Source organism: Echeneis naucrates, chromosome 1, assembly GCF_900963305.1.
Source record: "Echeneis naucrates chromosome 1, fEcheNa1.1, whole genome shotgun sequence".
Classification (NCBI taxonomy): domain Eukaryota; kingdom Metazoa; phylum Chordata; class Actinopteri; order Carangiformes; family Echeneidae; genus Echeneis; species Echeneis naucrates.
This window is the reverse complement of record NC_042511.1, coordinates 2,336,735-2,360,371: the sequence shown is the minus strand read 5'-3', so window position 1 is coordinate 2,360,371 and position 23,637 is coordinate 2,336,735. Positions and strand designations below refer to the sequence as shown.

The following is a 23,637-nucleotide window of genomic DNA, read 5'->3' as shown; positions in this document are numbered from 1 at the left end:
TTGTCACCTACTGACCGAACATGGAACTGCCACAGGAAGCCTTCAGGCAGGAACCTTCCACCTAAACTTTCCATCCATTTTATTTTACGCCATCTTTAGTTTCTTTCAGATTAAAATCTTCCAGACGAAACGTGCAACAACACTCCGCAGATAAAATTGTTGAAGATTAGAAGCACGAGCGTTAATGAGATGCTATAAACTTTTCAGAAAATTTGAAATCCTGGCTCCGGGGATTTTCTTCCATTAAAACAACAAAAGCGTTCGATAATTCTTCAGCTGGTGTTCCACCTGGATTACCTGGATTGTGATGCAGTGAGGAAAGAGAAAAACTTTGCTCGTTCTTCGTGTTCTGGTGATTTTAGTGAGATCTCTGTTTTTTTTTTTTTTTTGTTTGTTTGTTTGTTTGTTTTTTTTTGGCAGGGGCCTTTCAGAAACCAACAAACAGGCCGTTGGGTTATCTGTAACTTTGTGATGTCACATCGCAGCCAATCAGAGGAGCCTGGTGAGAGGAGAATACAAATATATGGATGTATAAAGCATGTGAGCTTTAAGAGTTCAGCTCTGAGGCCTTTAATAATAAAATTAAATATTCTATCAGAGGACTAACTGGCTGTTTGTTTTATTCCACCTTTATTTTATCCATCCAGAGTTTAAATGTAGAATTTTTACTTTTACTGGCTTTTTGCTGCTTCTCCAAACTTTTGTACCTTTTTAGGTTTTAAGCAGAGACTTTGACCTGAAAGCAGCTCTTCTCCTCTGCAGTGACCGCCGACTGGAGCTCCCAAAGATTTTTTTTTTTTTTTAAATTACAAGACAGCAGAATGACTCATGACATGTTTGAAATGTGGCCCACCAAAACCACATCCTGTTGTCCAGACTCCTTCCCAGGGGGTGACCGACAGGATCCTCATCCTCCACAAAGAAAGAAAAGCCTGTAATCCAGATCCAGACCAGAAATGAATGAGCTGTGACACTGAAATGAGGAGGAGAGATCTCAGGCCTTCAGCTGACCAAACTGGGAGTTATGTGGAAAAGCATGTTTGAACAACCTCTGCATTTCACTTCCTAGTGAAGTATTTTATTGCACACAAACACACACACCGACTCTCTCTCTCTCTCTCTCTGCTGGTTGCAGGACTGTGGCTCTGATTTGGATCCGGATTTCTGCAGAACCAGCTGGAGAAGGTTGGGGGTGGAGGAGGCGGGGTTGAAGACTTTGAAAATATAAAATATATCTTTTTTCTTCTTCTTCTTCTTCCTCTTTGGCTCCATCGAACTCTCCGCGGTGAGAGCGCGTACCTGTGCGTACTTGCCCGCTGGGAGGATCGGAGCAGCTGGAGGGAGCCCGATGAGACACACCTTCGCTTACCTTTTGTGGCTCTGCAGCAACCCCCCCCCCCCAACCCCCCGACCCCACCCTTCCCTGTCCCTCCCTCTCCCTCTCCCTATCTAAAACCGGAGGAATAATCGATCTGGACGCTGAAATGTCGGCAAATGAGAGAGCGACCCGGGCGCTGAGGGAGATCCTGCAGAATCCGGGAAATGACGCCTGCGCAGACTGCGGCGCGCCGGGTAAGAGCCGAAAAACTGCTGAGATGGGGGTCTGAAAAACGGCCAGACTTTCTGGCTTTCTGGGATGTGATGTCCGGGAGGCTCGGACCCGTTTATCCGACCTGAGGTCCGCGCTACGGCGGCCGGCGCTTTTACCAAAGACGCACTTTAACTGATTCCATCGAGCTTTCAGGTTGTTGCTTTTTATTTTTCTGGCCTTTTCATGTTCAGACGGTGAGCTTGGAGCTCAGAGGGAGGAGCTCTGAAGGTAACAGCTCAGGTCTTCTGCAGACCTCAGCAGGTCCTGGCACGCAGAGACTTTGGGTGATCACACCCTTCAGCCTGAGCTTCATGGAGTCTGTCCCAAAAAAGACAACCAGGAGAGAAGACACACACAGAAAGAAAGATTGTGCTTCCTGCATCTGAATAGTGTTTAAAGAATTAAAGGCAGCACTTTGAAAATTTCAATTTGTGTTAAAAATGAACTTTTATTCATGAACTGACAGGCCGTCATTTTCAAATTTCATTGTCTCCCATCTGTAAGAGTGAGAGTTGACACTTTTTATTTGCCTTTGTGTTTAAATTTGCACCCCAAATCTCATCAACACTGACATCAGCCCGTTGGATTCAGTGTAACTGTGTCAGAATACGATTTCACTGAATGAAACGCAAAAGGGATGAAGAAATAATCATTTGGAGCAGCAACATGTTCAACAGTGTGCCATGACACGCTGGTCTGTTTAAAAAAAAGAAAAGAAAAAACAGTTCAAATCTAGCTGCAGCGATTTTTGATTTCTAATTGCAGTGAAATCTGGGAGTCTTGGAATCTGAACCCGGAGGCAGGATGTAGCTGTAGTTGAGCAATGCAGCAATGATAGCATCATCATAGCCAGACTATCGCTTCATCTTTTGAAATTGTGATTTATCAAAGGAAGGTTTCGCTGCTCAGTGCACGGCTCTCGTGTTTACTGAGAGGTAAGACCGAAGCTGCTGGTCAGATGCAGTTTCAGCCCCCGGGCATTTCCTCGGTTCCACATGATTGGAGATGAAAGAGAATCACTTTGCTGTTTGTTTCTTTGAGGCCACCTTTTATTCACCATAAAAAAAAAAAAAAACTCTCTTAGGCGGCCAAATGCATCAAATTCTGATTCCACTGTGTGAAAAATGAAAGATGACCTGACCTCCCTGCTCGGACATCTCATCTGTGATCTGTGGTGATAAGGATAAGGCCCGCACAAAAGAATCAGTCTAACTGTAATCTGTGAGTGAGTGCGTCCAAAAGATAAGGCAGGTGCGGTTAAAGCAAAGAAAACATTCGTCATACATTAAAGAACTGGAAGGAGAGACAGGCGGACGAATTAACCTTGAAGGTTTCAGGCTGCAGACTTAGTTGTGCAGCACTGATGTGGTTGATGTCTAGACTCTGGAGGTGAAATGCTCCCACATAGCAGCTGCTCTTCAGAGGCCCCAGAGGAGGCCCCAGAGGAACCCCCAATGAATTCAGAAACGCCTTCTTCCTGCTTTTGAATTCCTCCGCATTCGTAACAAGTTCTTTCTCTGAGGAGTTGTTCACAGTCCTGAGGTAGTTTGTTGTCCATCACCACAAACACAATTTAGAGGATCAAATAATGATTTAAGTTTGGTCACAAAGAAAAAAAAAAAACGTCCTCTGAATGCAGTTTTATGTGTGAGAAGTTGCCTCTCTCGCTCTCTGATAAAACTTTTTTAATAAGCTTGAATTGTTTTGCTTTGACAAATCTACTAAATTTAAGCCATGACCTCGAGCTTTCTGTGACTGAATTGGTTTGAAAATGTGGAATAAAACTCAGGAAGCCTAATATGTATTGAATGAATGGATGTTTTCGTGATCTTGGAGCTTTTATTTTGTAGACTACACAAGTAATGAGCGAAAATGTAATTCAGCAAATAATCAGTCTTGACATCGGTCTTTTGATCCTCCTCTTATCTTTCTGCAGATCCCGGCTGGGGCTCCTGCTCCTTGGGGGTGTTCATCTGTCTGGCCTGCTCGGGGATCCACCGCAACATCCCCGACATCAGCAAGGTCAAGTCCCTGAGCCTGTCCCGCTGGGAGGACCACGAGATGCAGGTGAGGCGTCGGCCCGTCCTGTCCGCCCCCTCCAACCCCCCCACACAAACTCAGCTCTGGATTAGAAATGTTCCGATCCAGATTCCGATTGATGATTTTGACCGGATTTGCTCAGGCTCAGATTAAACCTTTTCTATAAAAAAGTATTTTTCTTTTATTATCTAAAAAACATGAACGTTTCTGATGGTACAGTAACAGCGTGAATCTGAACAATGCAGCACTGATGTCGTCCGTACCTCGCACATCATAACGATTATCTCGAGATATTTGATGCATTTATCATCTGAGCTCTCTGATTTATTCCCTTTTTCCCGTAACGATTCCTGCTGAGTTTATTCTCCTGTCGAGCACATAACAAATAGCGACGTGCGTTTGTGTGTCTGTGTGTTTAATAGTTCATGGCTGAGAACGGTAATGAGCTGATGAAGAGTAAATATGAGGCCGCCGTTCCGGTCTACTACTACAAACCAACCCACAAAGACTGTCAGTGAGTAACCATGGCAACACATACACCGATCATATGAGATGTCAAATGCTGAATTTCCTGTTTCCTGTGTAACTATATGAATAAGTGTTCGACAGAGTGTTTGCATGCATGTGTGTGTCTGTGTTTGCGTGCCAACATGATCCTGCAGTTTATCTTCAGATGATGACATTATTAGAGGATTCTCAGTTTATTTATATTTCCAGTAAGAGGGAGGCAGGTTTTTTTTTTTTTTTTTCCCATTTCTGAAAACATATTTTCTTCGGTATTATGAAAGAAGAGATATTTTTCTGTTTTCAGTAACTTGTTTTTCAGGACTTCTGTGGGAACAATCAATAATAACCAGGGATGAGGGAGTACATTATTATCCGTATCTGTGCAACCATCCACATTATCTGTATCTGTAGTCGTACTCGGAAGGGGCGGGACTTAAACCAGAAGTGGGCGTGGTTTATACCAAAGTTGTAATTTTAAGGCTGAAATTGTTATGGATTGGTCAGAAGGTGTAATATTTATTGTAAACCTCAATACATTTTTATTTACAGCTTCATTTGTGGATGTAGCCTAACTTTTTAAATCTCCATCAGGTTAAATGGTGGTCCTACCGGGGACTCCATCAGGTAGCTGTTTGTCACCTCCGGACGTTAGGGTTAGTTTTTCATTGTACCGTTTTCTCTCTGGTACCGCCAGCGTGTTAAAATAATCATGTGACATGTTGAAATAATGTTTTAAATAACTACTGGACAGTGTTTTTTTTAACTGGTGGGCGTGGCTTTCAGAGTATGACACGCTGCGATCAGTCCTATCACAGGACGTTCCTTCAGCTCGAGCCGGATATTGACTCGTCAAACTGCCTTATCCGTACCGGATACTAACCCTAACCCTAACCCTTTCAGCCAAGTATCCAGCTCAACCCTGAAAATAACATTTAAAATCTTCCCATGAGAGATAAATCAGCCGAATTAACGTCGTCATTCAGCCTGAGAGCTGCTGTTTCTTTTTAAGATGTTTGAAATAAGGACAGAAGGTTTTGTCCTGAGGCCCAGAGCTGTAGAAGACATGCTTTTGAATGTCTGTATTTGAGGGCTCTCTGATTTCCCAGCTCACTCCGCTGCTGCTGGGAGCGCTGAATAAAAGATAAAAAATGGGATTAATGTCTGAACATGTTCCATCCCAGCTCTGAGGTGAGTGCCGTGGTGGGTTTCACCGTGTCCACCAAAACCAGCAGCACCGATAATCCTGATTCTCATTGTGGCGGTCTTTGCCATTACTGTGAGCTTGTTTATGAAACTTGTGATTGTTAGTTGCATCGCCAAATCCGACCATCTCCTGTTGGCTCACTGTTCATTTTCCTCTGATTGACGGACTGAACTAAAATAACTGTCTGTCCAGGAAATGTTCAAAACAAAATGAACGCCAAGACTCTGTTTGAATTTATCTTAAATATTAATAACCAAAGAGCTAACTTTCTTTTCCTTTTTTCCGTTTTTCTTCCACACGCTGCAGATAAATTTAATTCACCTCATCGTCTTTTTTACGAACCATAAAGGAGCATTTTATTTTCACCTGTGAATTTCTTGAACTAATTTGCTGCATTTCATGCGGCGCAGAAATGAGGTATTCAGGAGAAGGAGATAAGGCCTGTGTGTGTTGTTGTTGAACTCTCGACGGAAAACATTGCCTTCTTCTCCGTGTGATCATTTTTCTGTCTGCTGTGATGTCTCTCTTGTTTCTGCTCAGTCTGGTTTGTGTCATTTCATGAACTCAGTGTGACATTTTGTATGAGACCTTTTGTCGCCTTTGTTGTCGCTTCAAAGCTACCGACTTCTCAAATGACTCATCGCTTTTGGCATAAAGTGTCTGAACCAGAATCAGCGTCACGCAGGATTTTGAGGAACGTTACTGCTAACCCAAACCCTTAAAATCAAAAGTGAACCTGCATAACTCACTCATTTAACCCAGATCCAGATTACGAAATCCTGAGAGAAGCTGTGTGTGTTTCTCACAGCTTCCAGACAGGAATGTTAGGTATTTTTATTTTTCCATGGCTTCACACACACACACACACACACACAACGATGTATACCCGTGTGTGAGTCCCCTTTGATCATTAGAGGAAGGTGGGTGAATAAAAGCAGCCGAATCAGCTGGATTCGATTAGACTTTGAGACGTTTCAGTGAGTGGAGCAGCAGTTAGACTCTCACTGGGCTCTGACCTTGGGTCGTGTTTGATTTTTAAAATGGGAACACAGACCTGGCTACATTAACGCTGCTACTTGTGCCTGAGATCAGGTTAACCAGGACGGGAAATAAACCACTAAGGAAGTCTAAAATATCTTCACGGTCAGTTTTACAAACACACTAATAACTCCTAAAATTAATTGGACTTCGCTGACTCTGAATGCTTGACTCTGCCACAAAGTGTGTAAGACTTGTGTTAGTCTGCTTTAATCTGGCGGCGTTTTACAGGACGGCTCCGTTTCACGTGTCTTCTGTTTGTGTGTTCAGGGTGTTGAGGGAGCAGTGGATAAGAGCAAAGTACGAGAGGAAAGAGTTCTCTGAACCCGGGAGGAATTTTACATATGAGGAAGGTGGGTGTGCAAACACACACACACACACGCATGCTTGTGCACTCATTCTCATAATTGAGCTCTGCTCGTCTTCTGCAGGAACTAGAGATGGCATGTTGATGAAGAGAGGGCGGGACAACGGGCAGTTCCTGAGCAGGCGATTCGTCCTCTTGGAGAGGGAGGGGACTCTGAAGTACTTCACCAAATATGACGTAAGCAGCAGCGTTTATGCAGGACACACACACACACACACACACACACACACACACACACACGCTCTTCACATAACCATGACTGCAAAAGAGCAGTAACCTCCTCTCATTAGACGATGTCCCTGTTAAAGGTAGTTGCTCGCTCCACAACACAAACACACACATGCAGCTACATCACAAATACTTTAATTAAAAAGTCCTTAAAAGGCATTAAAAAAATGGAACAAAATCACCCATCTTACCGGAAGACAGAACATAAAATGAAATGGTGAACGCTGCCTCCTCTGCGTCTGAGCGTGCTCAGACAAGCTGAACCAGCAGTCAGTGTGGCTGATTCACTAAGCTGTACACCACCCAAACCAATTAGGGCTGGAAGCGCTGGGATCACTTTGTTTGTGACAGTAACCCAGCTCAGGAGAAGTGGGAAGAATATTTATAGATATATATTTAAAAAAGGAAGAAAGAGAAAGCAGAGACTGTTTTCTTCTTTTTTTTTTTTTTTTAAATTTGGGTTGTTTTAGCCGGAGCTTTCACTTTAAAAGGATCGTATTCGATCCGTATCCTCCTGATCCTTCTGCTTCAGTGAATAAGACAACAAAATAAACATCCTCGTCCTGTCACCGCGACGATCAAAGTCAAATTCCTCCAAATATTCGGATACAATTTACCGTCTGAGCTCTCCTCGGCCTGTTTGCCTCACGATAATCGACAAGTGTAAAACTGAGTCCACGCTCAGATTCGCATGTCGTGTAAAGCAGCTGTCTGCGTACGTCCAACACAAAGACGTCCTATAAACTGAAGTCAGGACTGTGATCAGTGATCCAAGTTTTTGTGGGGATAATAATTCTACATCACATTCTTTGTGGTCTGAAACAACACAAAATGTGGCTCCATGCCTTCATACTCTATACCTTTTTTTTATTTTATTTTTATTTTTTATTAAACATTAGCTTTCAAAAATTAATGCTAACCCATAACAGGGAATTGAATCGAAGTATCTCCAGCCTTAAAGCCCACCTAACATTGTTTTACCAACTTGATACTTTTATTTATTAATGCGCTTCTGAACTGAATGACTCATCTGAAGTCCACAGGAGGTTTAACGGGAGGTTAGACATCTATTAGTAGCTTGTTTTTGCAAATAAAGGTGCACTATACATATAAATATTTAACGGTGCACAGCACATGTTGCCTTGATATAAAAAAAAGATAACTTTTGCATTTTTTTATTATTAAGTTGCCGTATTTCTTGAGGAAGTAAAGCCAGCATCAACAACTGAACAGTTTTTAGGATTACATGTTAAAGAAAGGTTCAGAACAAAAGTGATGATTTCAAAAGTCTCACCTTCAGGAAATATAGAACCAATACGGCATTTTCTCGCCCTGAAATTTCTTCGATTTTCAGTAATCTTGCATTTAGCTGAAATCAAACATCCTCCTTTCTTCCAGGCTAAGGAGCCCAAGGCAGTGATCAAGGTGGACAGCATCAACGCAACCTTTCAGCCGGAGAAGATAGGCAACCCCAACGGCCTGCAGATCACCTACCTCAAAGACTACAGCACCCGCAACATGTTCGTCTACCATGAAAACGGGAAGGTCTGCGCGAAACTCTCCTTTATATTTGTCTCAACGGTGAAGTCAGTCACTCGAAGAATAACGATATTATTCAGATGATGAGAGTCATTTAAGTTGGCATTCGCATGAGATATTCATCAGCTGCCAGACAGAGGGACTAGTTTACAGTGGGCGAGTCTTCAAACCTTTTAAAACCATCTATACCAATTTCTACCGGCTACTGGAATCCATTAGCAGCTGACATTCAGGCTCCACATCAGCCCCTCTGCCGTTCACAGGCGCTCTTTGGGATGTATGGAATGGGGCCGAGAAGCTTTTTAAACACTCGCATTTCCATCTGTACGTTTTCAGCTTTAACAGCTGTTTACTTACCAGTACAGCATCAAACTTCGGCAGAGCTGTGCCCAGAAGAGGAAACGCTGACGTAACTGTGTCTCTGTCAGGTCTTTTCTCACTGAAGCTGGCATACCGACTAGACTCACTGTAGCCTGAAATCTGCCCTGAAGACCCGGCACGCAATAACGGCCTCGCTTTTCTGAAAGCTCACTTTAAAGAAATTAAACAGTGAGGTGGTTAAAAGAAAGAACACACCGGAAACTTTTACGAGCTAAATGTTGGGCTTTTTGGTTTATTTGTGAAATCATATGCATATGGGAGGACCTTCCTCACTCTCTGTGTCTTCACCCCCCCCCCATTCAGGAGATCGTAGACTGGTTTAATGCAATCCGTGCAGTTCAGCTTCACTATCTGAAGGTGGCCTTTCCCGGGGCGACAGATGCCGAGGTGAACGCTCACACACCCACCGCCCACCGCTGATGGTCGCAGAGATTAAAATGATATATTCATATTGATTTTACGTCTGTGTTGGTGAGGCAGTAGAGTTAAAATGGACGGAGCCCCATCAGCGCTGTCCCACCCATAACGCTGGCTCGCATTCTTTCAGACATTAAACACCCCTCGTCTGCCCTTGTGGTGCTCATGTTTTCTTTGTTCCTTCAGCTGGTACCCAAACTTACCCGTAACTTTCTGAAGGAAGGATACATGGAAAAGACGGGTCCCAGGGCAAGTAACACAAACACACACACACACACACTTGTATACATCTGAAGTACTTTATGAATCCCCAGTGGAAAATCTGTTTGTCAGAACGGAACAGCTGTTGAAGATGAATGAATCAGATTAGCAAAAACAGTGCGGTGCTGATGAGCATCAGATCAGTGAGAGTGCAGCAGCGATCCACAATCACAGTGTTGATCAGTCTGATTTCCGGTGACGCTCAGAGGTGGATAGGTTTACTCCTCTTATCCTTCGTTGCGGCCTTTCCTCTGCATCACTTTGTGGATTTTAATCCATTGCAGTAGAACTCCTTAGATGAAAAAAAAAACAAAACAAAACACACACGCAGAAAACAAAAACCTGTAGACTCAGCTTTTAGAGTTGTTCCCTGCTCTGAGGTCAGCCATCGCAATCACAGCTTTAGTCGGTCTTTTCAGAAATCAGCAAATACACAGTTCAAGCAGAGTTCGGTTTAAAATGTAAAAGCTCAGGTTGAGGAATTGCGTGATTTGCAAATTTACAGCTGAAGCCCACAACAGTGGGAGTCGGAAAATAAGGCTGTGCTGTATATTCTGAAGCAGCAGGGTGGGAATTTATTTAGCAAGAGCTCTTTAATTTCATCCCTGAGAGTAAATCAGTTCAGGTCGGCTTTATTAGTAATTCACAAGAATTTCTACTTTTCTAATCAGCCTTTACCGCTGAGTTCAGTCATTTTTGTTTCCTTCTCATGAACACAGTATGCGTTATTGATTTAATTAATTCACGTTCTAATGAAGACAAAGTTGAACTCAAATGTCTGCTTCACTGTGACATCATAATGTTCATTATTGTTCAGTGCTGCATCTTGGAGGATTGGAGGGATATGACCATGAAACAGCGACTCCAAGTGTAAAGAGCGTTCATGATTCAACCATTATTTTAATTCAAACAGAGAACATTCATCAAGTCTGACCTGAATACAAAACTAATGCCAACATATTTTTCAGTGAATCGATGTATCTGCCATGTTGCGGTGCGCGTAAAAAAACCTACTATTCACACCGTATGATGTGCGCACATTAAAAAAGGAAATCCAGGAAAGAATGAATGAAAACAACTAAATCTGTCCAGGTTCAGTTCGGATTTGTGATTCAAACTAAATTTCTGTTTGTGTGATTCCCCTCTCTTTACTCTCCCTGCTGTAACTGAAGGGGAGTCGGGCTCCGGAGGTAACCGGCCCAGCTGCTGACCTCGCCTCTGTCGATGTGTCTGAGAGCGAAGGCTTCCAGCTGAGGATCGACTTAATCCCCGAGTGCCAAACCCCCAAACGTGCTCACAAAACACACACACATGTTCGGCATTTGTGCGTGTGCACGCAGTCATGCACTCATAGCAGTCAGACCGACGACACAAAGCGACCTGATCCTCGGTGACACAACCGGTTCTGCATTCAGACGCACAACAGACACAGGCTGGCTGTCTAATCTCCGTCTGTCAGGTTGAGAGATGAAAGGAGTCACTAACTTGCTGCGCTGGGCTCCAAATTGCTGAATGGATGCCATTATTCATTTCCTTCACACCGGGGAGACGTATTTGTAGAAGGCGTCACCGGCGAATTGAGAAGGAAACAGTCGGCCGTTCAGGCTCGAGCCACAGTGAGAATATCAAATGATTTTATGAGGCGGCAGTCGGGGTAAAACCTGAGCGTCCTCGTTATCTGAAGCAAAGAAATCATGCAGCTTGTGCGCTTTTGTGCTTCACTTCTAATGTTTTTGGGTTTGTTTGTTTTTTAGGGCTCAGACAAGAGTGCAAAACAAAATAGGAAGTTTGGTTTGGTTTTATATAACTTGAAAGTCCGGGATCAGGTTTGATGTGCTTTTAAGGTGCAGGGATAGTTTTAACAAAGCCGTTAAAACAGAATGAGAAGTTTTACTTGCTGTCTGTAACTGGTCTTGATGCTAAATGTCTTCCTGAAATGCTCCTTCAGGTGTAAATGTCGAGCCCGTTAGTTCTCTAAAATCTGTGTGTGCTGCTGTGCCATTCACATACATTTGTCTTGCCTCTCCAAAAGTTTTGGCTCAGTCTGACCCTTTCAGTGGAGCTACATGGAAAACGAAAAAGCATTTTTGTGGACCCAACATTACTGACGAGGTTGTCGACGGCAGAAAGAGACCTCTGCTTGTGGATTTGCGCTTGTTTATTTGCTGAACATCCATGAGCAACGCTAGTATTTCCACCCTGATCAGAATTCACAGGTTTCTGCTGGACACTCTAAATTCCACCGCGGGGACTCTCACACACCGTTAATGGCTTTTTTTTTTCTTTGACAACAATTAGCCTCCACTGACTTCCATCTGAATATTAACCATCACCTGGTTGATTAATTGCGATAAAGACCTTTCAAGAGAAAATGATTTAACATTTACTTATTCCAGCTATATTGGGTTTTAGATGGATGGTCAGACTAAAAAAGTCATTTCAAGGCCTTTTTGGGGGTTGGAAACTTTTTGGGCCTTTCTCTCTCTCTCTCTGTCTCTCTGTGTCTCTCGCTCTCATTCTTTTCTTTCAATTTCATGAGTTGAAAAAATAATTGATGATGACTCCTGGCAGCCCGGCACCCGTTAATATTTCACACTTTGAGATAAATTGGATTTTGAAACCAGACACAGACATCAGCTCCCTTGTTTAGTATCCATACATTCCTTTTTCTTGCTCTGTCTGACTGTTTCCTTCTCTCTCTCTCTCTCTGCAGCAAACAGAAGGCTTCAAGAAGCGCTGGTTCACTCTGGACCACAGGCGGCTCATGTACCTCAAAGATCCACTGGTATGGCAAACATGATCACACAGAGGAATCCCCTCAATCTGAGCATCACTTCATTCTTTAGATCTGTAGCATGACACCATGACAGAGTAAAGTCAAATGCTAACTGGGCACTTTTAAAGGAGGCCGCTGTGTTCAGATTTGGAATGCAGCTCTCGTCTATTTAGCAATTGAGGACTTTTTCGGGAAATAGCAACAGCAAAAAAAAAGAGAAAAAGAGCAGCGTCATCGAAGACACTCTGTTACAGTTTGCACAGGACGAGTCTTGTCTCTTCTTGTTTTGTTTTGTTTTGTTTTTTTTTTTTTCCAACTTGAAATGGCCCCACACATTCGACATTAGCCGTCTTCTCTTCTGTCATTTCTACGAGCACGCCGCTGAACTTCGAAACGCTGTCTGTCAGTTATAACCGTCTGTGTGAAACACAAAAGAGCGTGTTTTATATTGTACTTGAATTATTCGACACTCTCGAATAATTTGTCTGATGTCAGTCTTTGAAATATAGATAAGTTGGTAAAGTGGGTGTAACTGAAGATTTCTTTTTCTCTTGTTGTTGTTACTGTGGCGGTTGCCACAGAGACTTGCAGAAAGCCTTAAGAGTGAGTGGTGGTGGGGGGGGCTAAATACACATCACAAAGCAGAGGAGGATTACCCCCGCTTTGTTGCTGATGTAATAGTTCAGTGGAGAGGTGCAATAATTATAGGTGCTAAGTGACTGAAAAGTCCAACTTGCCCCGAGAGTGTCTGACAAGAAAAACTGGTAGATGAAAGCAAAAGGAAGTCGAGTGTGGCCGGGGAATATGTGGAGGAAACTGATCTGCTTCACTTAAAGAAGAGATGATCATGATCAGGCAGTTAACTGAATGAACTGTCGTGTGTTTATCATGGACACTGCGTAAATTCCCAGAATCGTGAAGGCAGATGAGAAGTTTCGCATCAGTAATGAGCCGAATAGATGCATCAGATTTCTTATTTGTTTCGCATGCTGGCAACCGTGTTTATCTCAATGTTTAATCTGTTAGCATGCTAATATTTGTAAATTAATATCAAACAGAATGACAACAGAGGCCAATAGGAAGCTCATATAGTTTTTGTATTTGTAGAAATTAAAACTTGGACCTGATGATGACCCTCAGTGAAAATGCTCAATTAGTCAGCGTTTATCTGAAAATATTTTAACGACTGGTTAATCATGTTAAACATTTACATCCTTTTGTCGATAGTCAGCTGAAGATTTGGTTTTGGGGAATTGTGCTGGTCCTTTTACAGACCAAATGATTGACTCAAGGAACAAAATATTAATTGATAATGAAAAATAATAACTATCTGCAACTCTAAATGTGAAATTATCCCAAATTCAGAAGTATGTAGCTTATACTTAACTGTTAACACTATTAAGTGTTCAAATATCTTCAGAGTTGTCTGAAACTTGTCTGTCTTTTGTCTCCGTCCGTCTGAAGGACGCCTATGCCAAAGGTGAAGTCTTCTTGGGGAGCCGGGACCACGGTTACAACGTCTCCCTCGGTTTGCCCGCGGGCACTCACTGCAACGGCGCCTGGCAACACGGCATCACCATAGAAACGCCCGAGCGCCTCTTCCTGTTCACATGCGAGATGGAGAGCGACCAGCAGGAATGGGTGAAACACTTTAACAACGTCATGAACGCTCCGATGTCCCCTCAGGAGTACACAAGTGAGAATTCAGAACTTTTAAAACATCATTCAATATTTATTAACTATTAGCCTTTAAAATGAGCTGCTTGATTATTTTCGATTGTTTGGTTGTTGTTGTTGGGTTTTTTTTTTACTTCACATCAAGTCGCTGATCCACTGGGGGTCTGTGGAAGAAATAATAAGCCACATCAGCAATCAGCACTCACAAAAAGCTAATTCAGATTCTATGTACATTCAAGAAGGGTGTTTATAATCCAGAGAGCGGTTTCAGTGGAGCAGCTTCTTCTGGTCGTTTCTTATTGACACATACAAACATTACACTTTCACTTGTAGCTGCAGTGACGTCCTGGAAAAAAGTAAAATATTGTCTATCTCAAAATGACGCAGTGGAGTGAAGGATGTCTTAATTTCATGTTTACACTCGCTCTTTGGGACTGAACACAGAGTACGACTGAGGCTGATGGGAGTATCAACACTACTGCAGAAATTTGGCCATGAAACGTTGGAAATTAGGAAAATGTAGATTTTCACAAAATGTTCTGTGTGCATGAGTGAAGGAGCTCTGTCATGTTTTTCCTAACTTTGGGATTTCTTGTGTTTTCAAGTGGAGGCCATGTTCAAGCACAGGCCCTGATGGACCGTCCATTCCCCGCTCAGTCTGTCCACCACAGCATCTGACACAGGACACACATCAGCTCTGACTCTTTCAGTCATTCCGGGAAACTCGACTCATCGCCCTCACGGTCCTACTGAAGGTTTTATCTGGTAACGTGGTTTTAAAGTTAAACAACAGAACCAAGGAGGTACTCACTGGTGAATTAAAAATAAATGCGGCCAAAGGAAACATTAACACATGAATGTACAGCGGTAACCGTTTCCATCTGATTCTGTTTTGGTGACAGCTTCATTGTTGTGGGGTTTTCCATTGTACTTCCAAGAGATCACCTGTCAATCACAACATGCCTCAGTGTGCAGCTGGCCAGAACTCACTGTTAGTGCCTGTTGTCTGAGCTAATCAACTACAGGGACAGAAATCTAACACCTCCTTTTGACCACTTTTTTTTTATTTCATGATAAAGTGAGTTTATAGGACTGTTATATATGTTATATATATATAAGTGACTTTTGTATCAAGTGTTGTACATTAGTGGGAATTGTGAGGAATCGGATACATTAACAGCTCAAACAGGTACTGAAAAATTGTTCCTTTGTCTTTTTCTTAAACTTTACTGTTACTGTCATGACAAAAAAAAGAAAAAAAAAAAAGCAAAAGTGCTGTCATGCAAAATATTTGTTTTCCATTTAACGTGCAAATAAAATCTTCAGATACACTGAAGACACTTAGGTACAGTTTCCATCTGGATTTTTGTTTTCAGTGAATCAGTTAGTTTTCATTATGACATGGAAACGCTGCAGAGCAGTGGATGATCAAACAGCTCCTCCAAGTGGCAGACGGCACAAAATAACAAAAAAAATTCCCCACTAAGGTGTTTTGTCTTTCTCCATTGAAAAGATCTTTTTTTTTTTTTCTTTTTTTTAGTGAATAGGTGACATTTGCTATCTTAAAGGCACTTCTCTGATCCACCAAGGCTGACTGACGTCACATATGAAATTGCTGATGATCACTAATAAAAAAATATTTTCTCTGAACATTCTCTACGTTTCTCTGACCAGACTGAGCTTAAAGTTGGGAGATGATCCTGCCAATTTTAAATTGATGAATTTGGAGTTGAATTTGCAGTAAAAACGTTGTTACTGCAAACTGTGAAGAAAATGATGCTGCTTTTAATCATTTCTGGGGGTATAAAACTACACCTGAAAGCTCAGAGACAGCAGTTTGAGGCCTGAGAGGAATACCTCATAAATCAGTACGCTCATGCTAGTTTGTCACCCTGGTGAGAAGGAGGTCAGACAGAAGAGAGAAAGAGAGCTGGAGGGACAGGACCAAAACCAGAAAACCTCCGACAAACACGGACACAGCCGTCTTCTATCGAAGCTGGGAGATAAATGGTGGCTGGAAATTTGATGAGAAACCAAAATTTGTCCGCCAGCAAAATGGATCTGCAAACGAATAGAGGAGCAGCAGCGGAGCATTGTGGGTGACATGTATGAAACAAAAGCTCTTAATTCTTTGCCCTGAATGTCGAAGAAGAGAAGACGACATGGTTTTTGACTCAGCACATCGCAGTAAGAAGTTGCCATCTACGAAAGACACCGAGGAGTCGTCTCACAGTGAGACTCTCTGGAGATGCTGGCAAAATCCTCTCGAGCACACCTTGGCACCGCAGGAGCTAATTTTTTGAGATTTTCAACAGTTTGTTTGGTCGAAAAGCAGCATCCGGGCTCACCGTGCCATCCCGCTGCTCCCCAAATGACCCTTGTTGGATACTCCAGCCCCGAAGCCTCCACTACGTAACTGAACATCTCTTCAGGCTTCCTGATGGCTGAAATCCTCGCTAGAGGCTTCGACGCTGTGCCACTTCTAGTAGAAGCACTGGAGCACATGGAGGACCTCAATTTTTACAAGATAAGAGCTACAAGCCACAGACAGCTCTGTAGGGAGTGAAGCTGCATTTGCATGGATTAACAAAGTTGTTGCTTTCCTTTTGGATTTCTCTTCAACAGCTGATTCTAATAAAGCTCTAAGAGTTCAGACAACTGGTGATACTCGTAACACACGATGGCTCTTAAACACTGAAGCTTGAGCTTTGGCTATTGTCTGCAATGAACTGCACTCCTAACGCCACCGTTGCTCCACAGCCGGGGCTTGTCGGGAACCCGGACGCTGGAGATGGAGCATCCCAGGAAAGTGGCGGTGGTGGAGGCGGCGGGAGCCTGTGGGTGACCTCCCTGCTCAGCGCCTTGCTGATGATCATGTGTGTCATTGGCGTGGCGGGCAACACGTACACGCTCATCATCACGCGCTCGGCCGCTCTGCGCCGCACTGGCTCCATGTACGTTTACATCGTCAACCTGGCCCTGGCCGACCTGCTCTACCTCTCCACCATCCCCTTCGTGGTCTGCACCTACTTGGCCCACGACTGGCTGTTTGGCGAGGTTGGCTGTCACATCCTGCTGAGTCTGGACCTCCTTACTATGCACGCCAGTGTCTTCATTTTGGTGGCCATGAGCTTAGAGCGCTACCGTGCCGTGGCCAGACCATTCAGCGCCCACAGGTCGTCTTCCCGGAGACGACGACTGGTGGCAGGCGTTATCTGGGCATTAGCTTTTGTGCTAACGCTTCCAATGATGGTGATGATCCGACTCAGGGAGGGCAAACCCACCGCAACAGGTTTGGTCAAGAGGATGTGCTTCCCTACGTGGACCCCTGATGCCTTTAAGTCTTATATCACCATTTTGTTTTTTACCAGCGTTTTAGTTCCCGGGCTGGTCATCGTTGGGTTGTATCTCGGGCTAGCACAGCGCTACTGGGCAGCTCAGGCGAGCTTAGGAAGTCGAAACCGCTCTTCCCAGAGGAGAGGGCTCAAACAAAGAGTGGTGTCAATGATCTTCAGCATCGTGATGGCTTACTGGGCCTGTTTCTTACCTTTCTGGGGTTGGCAGCTCGCCAAACTCTTTTCTCCCGAGTCCCTGAGAGCCTTGTCTGCGGCTGCTCACAATTATGTGAATTTCTTTGTCACGTGTCTGACCTACGGGAACAGCTGCATTAATCCATTTCTCTACACCCTTCTTACGCGGAACTATAAAGATTACTTGTCCCAGAAAGGTCAGTCCGTAGGGTCAAGCAGGGCCGACCCCGGGTCAGCGGTGACCACACCACTGCAGGACCTTTAGAGGAAAACTGAACAACCACAGAGAAAATGTTTTTAATTCACCAGCCTGACAAATGGACATTTTCTAACATATTCTTGTAATTTTGTACAAAACTGACAAGCAGCTTTGAAATTCTGTTCATTGTCATATAATTTAACTCATGACCACGTTCTGCCACAGGCTTACAGGCTCTAATGACACAGATGATAGTACTGGAACAAATTAGTGATAGACATATTTGCTTCCAGATTGGAATAGTTTATTAAAAAAATTGTGGAATTCCAAAAATCCTGAGGAAATTTTTATGAGAAATTCTGATCACAAGAATCATTTTAATTCACGTAAATAAAAAAATAAATCAAATGGTTGAATGATAGTCAGATTTTCCCTCCATTTTCCCATTCGACATCCACCGCACACACACACGTAGGCGACGTATATTTCATCTCCTTCCAGGGAATGTGGTTGCATTGTGCCACATTCCTCGGGCTCGTACCACGGCTCTTTTGAGTCCACATGTAAATTGCCTCCATAAGCGTGTGCTTCATCTTACCTCATTCCACATCAACCTGATTTATCCCTTTTTATCTGTTCTATCCTGAAAATCCAGTTTAATGTATTGGCCCCATGCTCATTACATTTTTATGTTCTTACATGTTTGTATTATTTTTTTTGTTTACTTTAAACTTTTTCCTTTGGTTTAGTGTTACTTTGAGTCACCATTTTGGACAGAATTGCGTTTAAAAATGTTCAAATTTTGATACATAAAAACAACTGACACTTTCTTTTATGTGTTAGTTATAACTAACTCCTAATATCTCCATTGCATGGATGTTGCTTGAAGTCAGAAGAACATACATAAGTTGTAAATGAAGATTTATAATTTGAGATTATATTGTATGGTGTGTGCTGGTGAGGGACATGAAGGAAGAGGAGTCATATTTCTTTTTGTCACAGCATTTATTAACAAACCCAGTGACTGAACAGATGTCTTGTGAGATGTGCTGCAGCTCCCTCTTAAGGCCATCCCTTGTGATTACAATAACCATGTTCATTTTTGCTGTGATAGTTCAATAAGCCTGAACAGGAACAAAAGGCCTGTTTCAGTAGCAAACATCAGGTGGGCAGGCCAAGAACGAGGGGAGAGGAAGAGGTCGATGTCTACTTGATCTTGATGCCGATGATCTTTACATCTTCTCTAACATCGAAGTATTTGTACTTGACGTCGCCCAGGCGGTTGGGGAAATCCATCATGGAGCCGTCAGGGAGCTTGATGTAAAACGACTCCATGTTGAAGTTGATGTAAAACTGATGTGTGCAAGAGAAGAGAGACAGACAAAATGCAAGAATAAAGATAGTTGAAATTCAAAAAGAATGACTGAGCCAACCTTTTGAACAGAAACATGGAGATGTTTATCTTTCTATGATTAACCTTTATGAGCTTATATTTTATGACCCCTCCACAAATTTACGTCTCTGTGTCTCTATTGACCTAACAGTGTTGCAACAGAAGCCAAGCCCACTAATTAAATCTATGTGACCAAGCACTCTGTAAAATTTGTCAAATTTGAGCATAGGCCTAATGACTTTGACAATTTCAGAAAAAAACATTTAACGTGCATCAGCGATTAAATGATGCGTTAGACCAGCCTGAAAGCTGCCGTGTTGCACCAACAGACCTTGCATTCCTCCCCACGCGAGAACGGCAGGAACTCCTGTCGCTGTTCGTCACCCCAGCTCCCCCCAGACATGGAGTTGCAGACGATGTTGTCGCTGTAAAAGCGAGGGTTGAAGTGCAATGCGATGTTTTCGGAGTCATGGCCGATGTTGATGGAAAAGCTGCAACGGAGGCGGGTGGGAATATAGAGGTCAAAAGGACACAACGAAAAGGGAAGAGGTGGATGAAACATTAACCTCTCTAACTGTATGATACGTCTACTTCCTCCTAATTATACTTCGGTGGGCCATCATATGAAAGCAGAAATTACAGCTGTGAAGTGAAACATTTTCAGAAAGTGTCAGCGCCTGAAAAAGTGATATCTCACAACACGACTTACGTGTTGCAGTCATCCTTGGGCTTGAGGCGAATTTTGAGCTCCTGCCCCTCCTTGAATGCCATATCCTTGACTTTCTGTAATGAGGAAAGGATGGATGGATGAGTCTTAGGTGAAACAACCCGAACATAGATTTAAAGAAACTGTTTTACATGGACAACTTTCTTCCACAGTGAATAAAAGTTACTCCATTGAAGATCACATTGACAGCTGTAATTCAGATCAGACCATTAATATCTGATCATTAGCCTGCTGGGGGTGTTTGCTCACATGGTTCCTTTCTGTAACACTGTGATGGTTGGACCTTACTCTACACAAATAATATTAATAAAAATGAAAAAGAGTGCAACGGACTATTTAAAAATTGGATCTAAATGACTGTTTGTACAGTGAACAGTTGAGGGAGAATGGATTATCACAGGTGTTCTTATCTTAGCTGTAGATGATCAACCAAGGTAAAAGAGCGTACCCACAGTTGTAAAGGTACCGTAACAGCAAGGCCCTGTATTTGCTCACTGACATCAGATCATCATGCAGAGGCAGTAAAACTATAAAAGGAGCGCCTTTACAGAGACCATCTTCCATGCTTCATCGACAGATGCTACATAAGTACATTGCCACGCCTCTCTGCAGGGTATGTGAGCAAAACTAAAAATTTAGTTTTTCCAAAGGTCTGTTCATTCAAAAAGCAATAAATGCCAGCGACTGTAGCCCTTATCTATCTATATGGACAGGGGGCATCACCTGACATGAACGCATGAACTACAACCTCAGATACCTGGTACCACACCTATAGACCTATAGATAGACCCCGAGCCATGCCATCCAAAATATATTCTTTCAAGTCATGCCTTATCGTTTATCTCACATTAGCACAGGTTTATCATTGACTTATTGGGACAAAGTTCTGGAGAATAGGCAAGTGAAGTTATACTTTATTAACACACGTGGCGGTTTGAGTTATTTGAATTATTTCTGAACACATTGCCTCACTTCTGTTCCCAGGCCACGGCCAATGTAATGAATTTAGGTCTCTCAGCAATAAAACAGGTTAAAGATTTTTTTTACCCTGAGGTAACTGATGAACACTTCTTTGGATTTTAATTAGCTACTTAATAAAAGACAAGAATAAAGCCAGTCCTGGATTTAGATGCATGGGTAGAGGTGCATGTTGTCAAATTACATTAACAGGGAGAATACTCAGGGTACCCATGAATTAATCTTAATGTTCTGCAAAATTCTCAGTAAAGAAAACACCAGCGGATAAATAGAAATCTATATCTTGCAATAAAACATACGATGACCAAAAAAAAAAAAAAAAAACTTTTCTATCTTTCCTGTCGATTTTATTTAAGACACCAGCACTTGGTGAATCAATGAACAAACCTCTTTAAAGTGTAACTCTTCAAAATCATTAAAACCCAATCTGTGATTCTGAAACATGTGAATATGTACAGTATATCTCCTGTGTGTATATTTATAGTTGTAGTAAACAGTAAAGTTGGGGTAAAAACTTAGTCAAACTTAGTGGAAAGTGAGAATAGAAAATATCTTGTGTTAACTTATTACTAAGATAAGGACAGAAATAATAAAACTACATAAGCAGATATTTGTGCATCTGCAGGATGAAGAAATGTGCTGTTGAATGATGCTCTCCAGGCCACTTACCATCTTGGCTGTCTTCAGTGGGTTCCGCCTTGAGTGACAAAGTTCTTCAGGCAGGTGAGTACTTTATATCACACTGGTGATGTCAGGGACAGAGAGCAGCCAATGGGGAATGAGCTGTTTAAAAAAAAAAAAAAAAAAAATACTACAGGATGTTGGTTAAAGTATCAGCCAGATGGGCCATAACGTGGATAAGATATGAGATTTCTGTGTATCTTAACATTTACCCACAAGATTGGCTTGATGTCATTTTTTTAAAGGTCCACTGTCATAATGAATATCAAACTAGAATAATTGGTTACTAAATGACTTGTGACGATCGCTGAGATTTGATGAATTTCTCATCCATTTGACTTATTTGACTAAATAAGTCACAAATGTTGTCTGTGCATATTTTCATTCATCCAGGTCATTCAGATTAAACACAAAAAAATGGACCAAACTCAGTGACTAACTACCTAACAACAAACTTTCACCCTGCCCTATGTGCCCTACAGATAATATCTAACTAGGCCAGTGAGCAGTGATAGCTATCGTGTCTTTGGGGCCATCAGGTGGGAACGTCCTTTCACCGGTGTTTCGTCTAGTTAGTCCCACGACACCTTCAGGAGGATAGACCGGGATCACTGGGATCCCAGGGTCACCTCCCTAATGCCAGCCATCACCGCCCCTCACGTCAAGACAGCTAGGTGGAGATAAAAGTAGGGATGGGATACAGACCCTGGCTCAGGTAGGGGGCAGGAAAGTGTAGAGGGTGCAGGAGGTGGAGGAAAAGCTACACTAACAGATTCAGAACTCACCTGAACAGTCCTATAATCAAACCAAATTAAAAACCACTACAGGCCGACTCACCTGGACTAATCACATGGTCTCATAGAGGCTTGAACAGGCCACACCCTCCACTTAAATGCACTTGCGCTTCCTCTTCCTCTTCCTCTGCTTCTCCCAAGAGTTTGTTTGTCTTAAGAGCTCCCCCTGCTGCACCCCCAGCTACCATCACTTCTTCTAATCCAAATCCACTGACTGGATCTTACTGCCTCATCTGACATTTCCTTCACTATTTTCCTCACACTCTGTCCCCTTCCTGCTAACTCCCTCAACAAAGCAACAACAGATCGGGCAACAAACCCTCTACAACCTGCTTCCACTGGACAAATCCTAACCTAGATCTATATACCTGAGCTTTTTCCTTTCATATGCTTCTTCAACTGAATCCTCCCACGGCACAGTCAGCTCTATGAAATATACTCTCATTCTACTCCTAGACCACAAAATTATATCAGGCCTTAGCTTCGTACAGACTATTTACAGGGGAACAAGCTTTCCTCCTCAATCCACCTGCATCTCCCAGTCACTGGCATCCTCTAAGCTGCCTTGCCTCCTTGTTATCTTATTAACTTTCCCTCCTTCTTGGACAAACTGAATTGCCACTCAGTTTTGAGTTTCTAGGGAGTTGGCAATACGTCATATGTTGCCCCTATCAAAAATGTAAAACTTCTTTCCTCCATACTCCACAGCTCTTTCCAACTAAGCCTGAGCCACTGCCCTCGCACTCCTTAATATTTCCTCCTGACTACGAACCTGCTCTACAACTAGCTTCCTCTTCTCTTTGGGACCTGCTCTACTCCACATTGATTTTCCTGGGCCAAGCCTCAAGCCTCCCCGGTCTGTTTGTACATTACCCACAATCTCTGTCTGCCTAAGAGTTGCTTTCGCTTCCTGCACTGCCATTTTTGGATTCCATTTTCTCCCCACTGGTTGGGTTTGGAACCGCCTTACTAACTACCACATCTTCACTCCCACATAGGAGCTCTGTCCTAACCTTAGTACATTTAAACTCCTCCACTAGACTTGATACTGGGAGCTGAAGTAGTTACCAATGTCATATCATCCATGAATGCCCTAATTGGTGTAAGGCGCATCCCATCCTGCCGCCTCTCTCCACCTACAACCCACCTAGAAGCTCTAATAATTACCTCCATTGCCATTGTGAATGCTAATGAAGAAATTGTACACCCTGCCATAATACCTATTTCTAGTCTCTGCCAACCTGTTGTAAAGCCTGCTGTACTTAAACATAGTCTGATATCCTGGAAATATGCTCTTACTAAATTAAAA

At 42.8% G+C, this 23,637-nt stretch overlaps 3 protein-coding genes across 3 annotated transcripts; 2 read left to right on the top strand and 1 right to left on the bottom strand.

The window, feature by feature from the left end:
- The first annotated feature begins 1,210 nt into the window (after nt 1-1,210).
- On the top strand, nt 1,211-15,332 carry LOC115045752 (arf-GAP with dual PH domain-containing protein 1). Its single transcript, XM_029505598.1, has 11 exons — nt 1,211-1,572; nt 3,528-3,658; nt 4,054-4,145; nt 6,651-6,733; nt 6,812-6,924; nt 8,374-8,520; nt 9,199-9,282; nt 9,499-9,561; nt 12,287-12,358; nt 13,814-14,045; nt 14,632-15,332. The coding sequence occupies exons 1-11, from the start codon at nt 1,485-1,487 to the stop codon at nt 14,658-14,660; spliced, it is 1,134 nt and encodes a 377-aa protein (XP_029361458.1). The 5' UTR covers nt 1,211-1,484; the 3' UTR covers nt 14,661-15,332.
- A 1,418-nt stretch (nt 15,333-16,750) lies between these two features.
- On the top strand, nt 16,751-17,821 carry uts2r4 (urotensin-2 receptor 4). Its single transcript, XM_029510281.1, has one exon. The coding sequence runs from the start codon at nt 16,751-16,753 to the stop codon at nt 17,819-17,821; it is 1,071 nt and encodes a 356-aa protein (XP_029366141.1).
- A 1,034-nt stretch (nt 17,822-18,855) lies between these two features.
- On the bottom strand, nt 18,856-21,638 carry lgals2b (lectin, galactoside-binding, soluble, 2b). The gene is made up of 4 exons (XM_029509940.1): nt 21,523-21,638; nt 19,858-19,931; nt 19,480-19,639; nt 18,856-19,108 (listed from the first exon to the last, which is right to left on the bottom strand). Exons 1-4 carry the CDS (start codon nt 21,523-21,525, stop codon nt 18,962-18,964), a joined length of 384 nt encoding a protein of 127 aa, XP_029365800.1. The 5' UTR covers nt 21,526-21,638; the 3' UTR covers nt 18,856-18,961.
- Nucleotides 21,639-23,637: the final 1,999 nt, after the last annotated feature.

Excerpts from the sequence above, each read along its gene's own strand:
- LOC115045752 (XM_029505598.1), top strand. The coding sequence starts at position 1,485 with ATGTCGGCAAATGAGAGAGCGACCCGGGCGCTGAGGGAGATCCTGCAG. Across the intron at positions 3,659-4,053 it reads GGGAGGACCACGAGATGCAG|TTCATGGCTGAGAACGGTAA; the intron begins GTGAGGCGTCGG and ends TGTGTTTAATAG. Across the intron at positions 9,283-9,498 it reads CCGGGGCGACAGATGCCGAG|CTGGTACCCAAACTTACCCG; the intron begins GTGAACGCTCAC and ends TTGTTCCTTCAG.
- uts2r4 (XM_029510281.1), top strand. The coding sequence starts at position 16,751 with ATGAACTGCACTCCTAACGCCACCGTTGCTCCACAGCCGGGGCTTGTC.
- lgals2b (XM_029509940.1), bottom strand. Across the intron at positions 19,640-19,857 it reads CCCAAGGATGACTGCAACAC|CTTTTCCATCAACATCGGCC; the intron begins GTAAGTCGTGTT and ends CCTCCGTTGCAG. Across the intron at positions 19,109-19,479 it reads CGCGTGGGGAGGAATGCAAG|TTTTACATCAACTTCAACAT; the intron begins GTCTGTTGGTGC and ends TGCACACATCAG.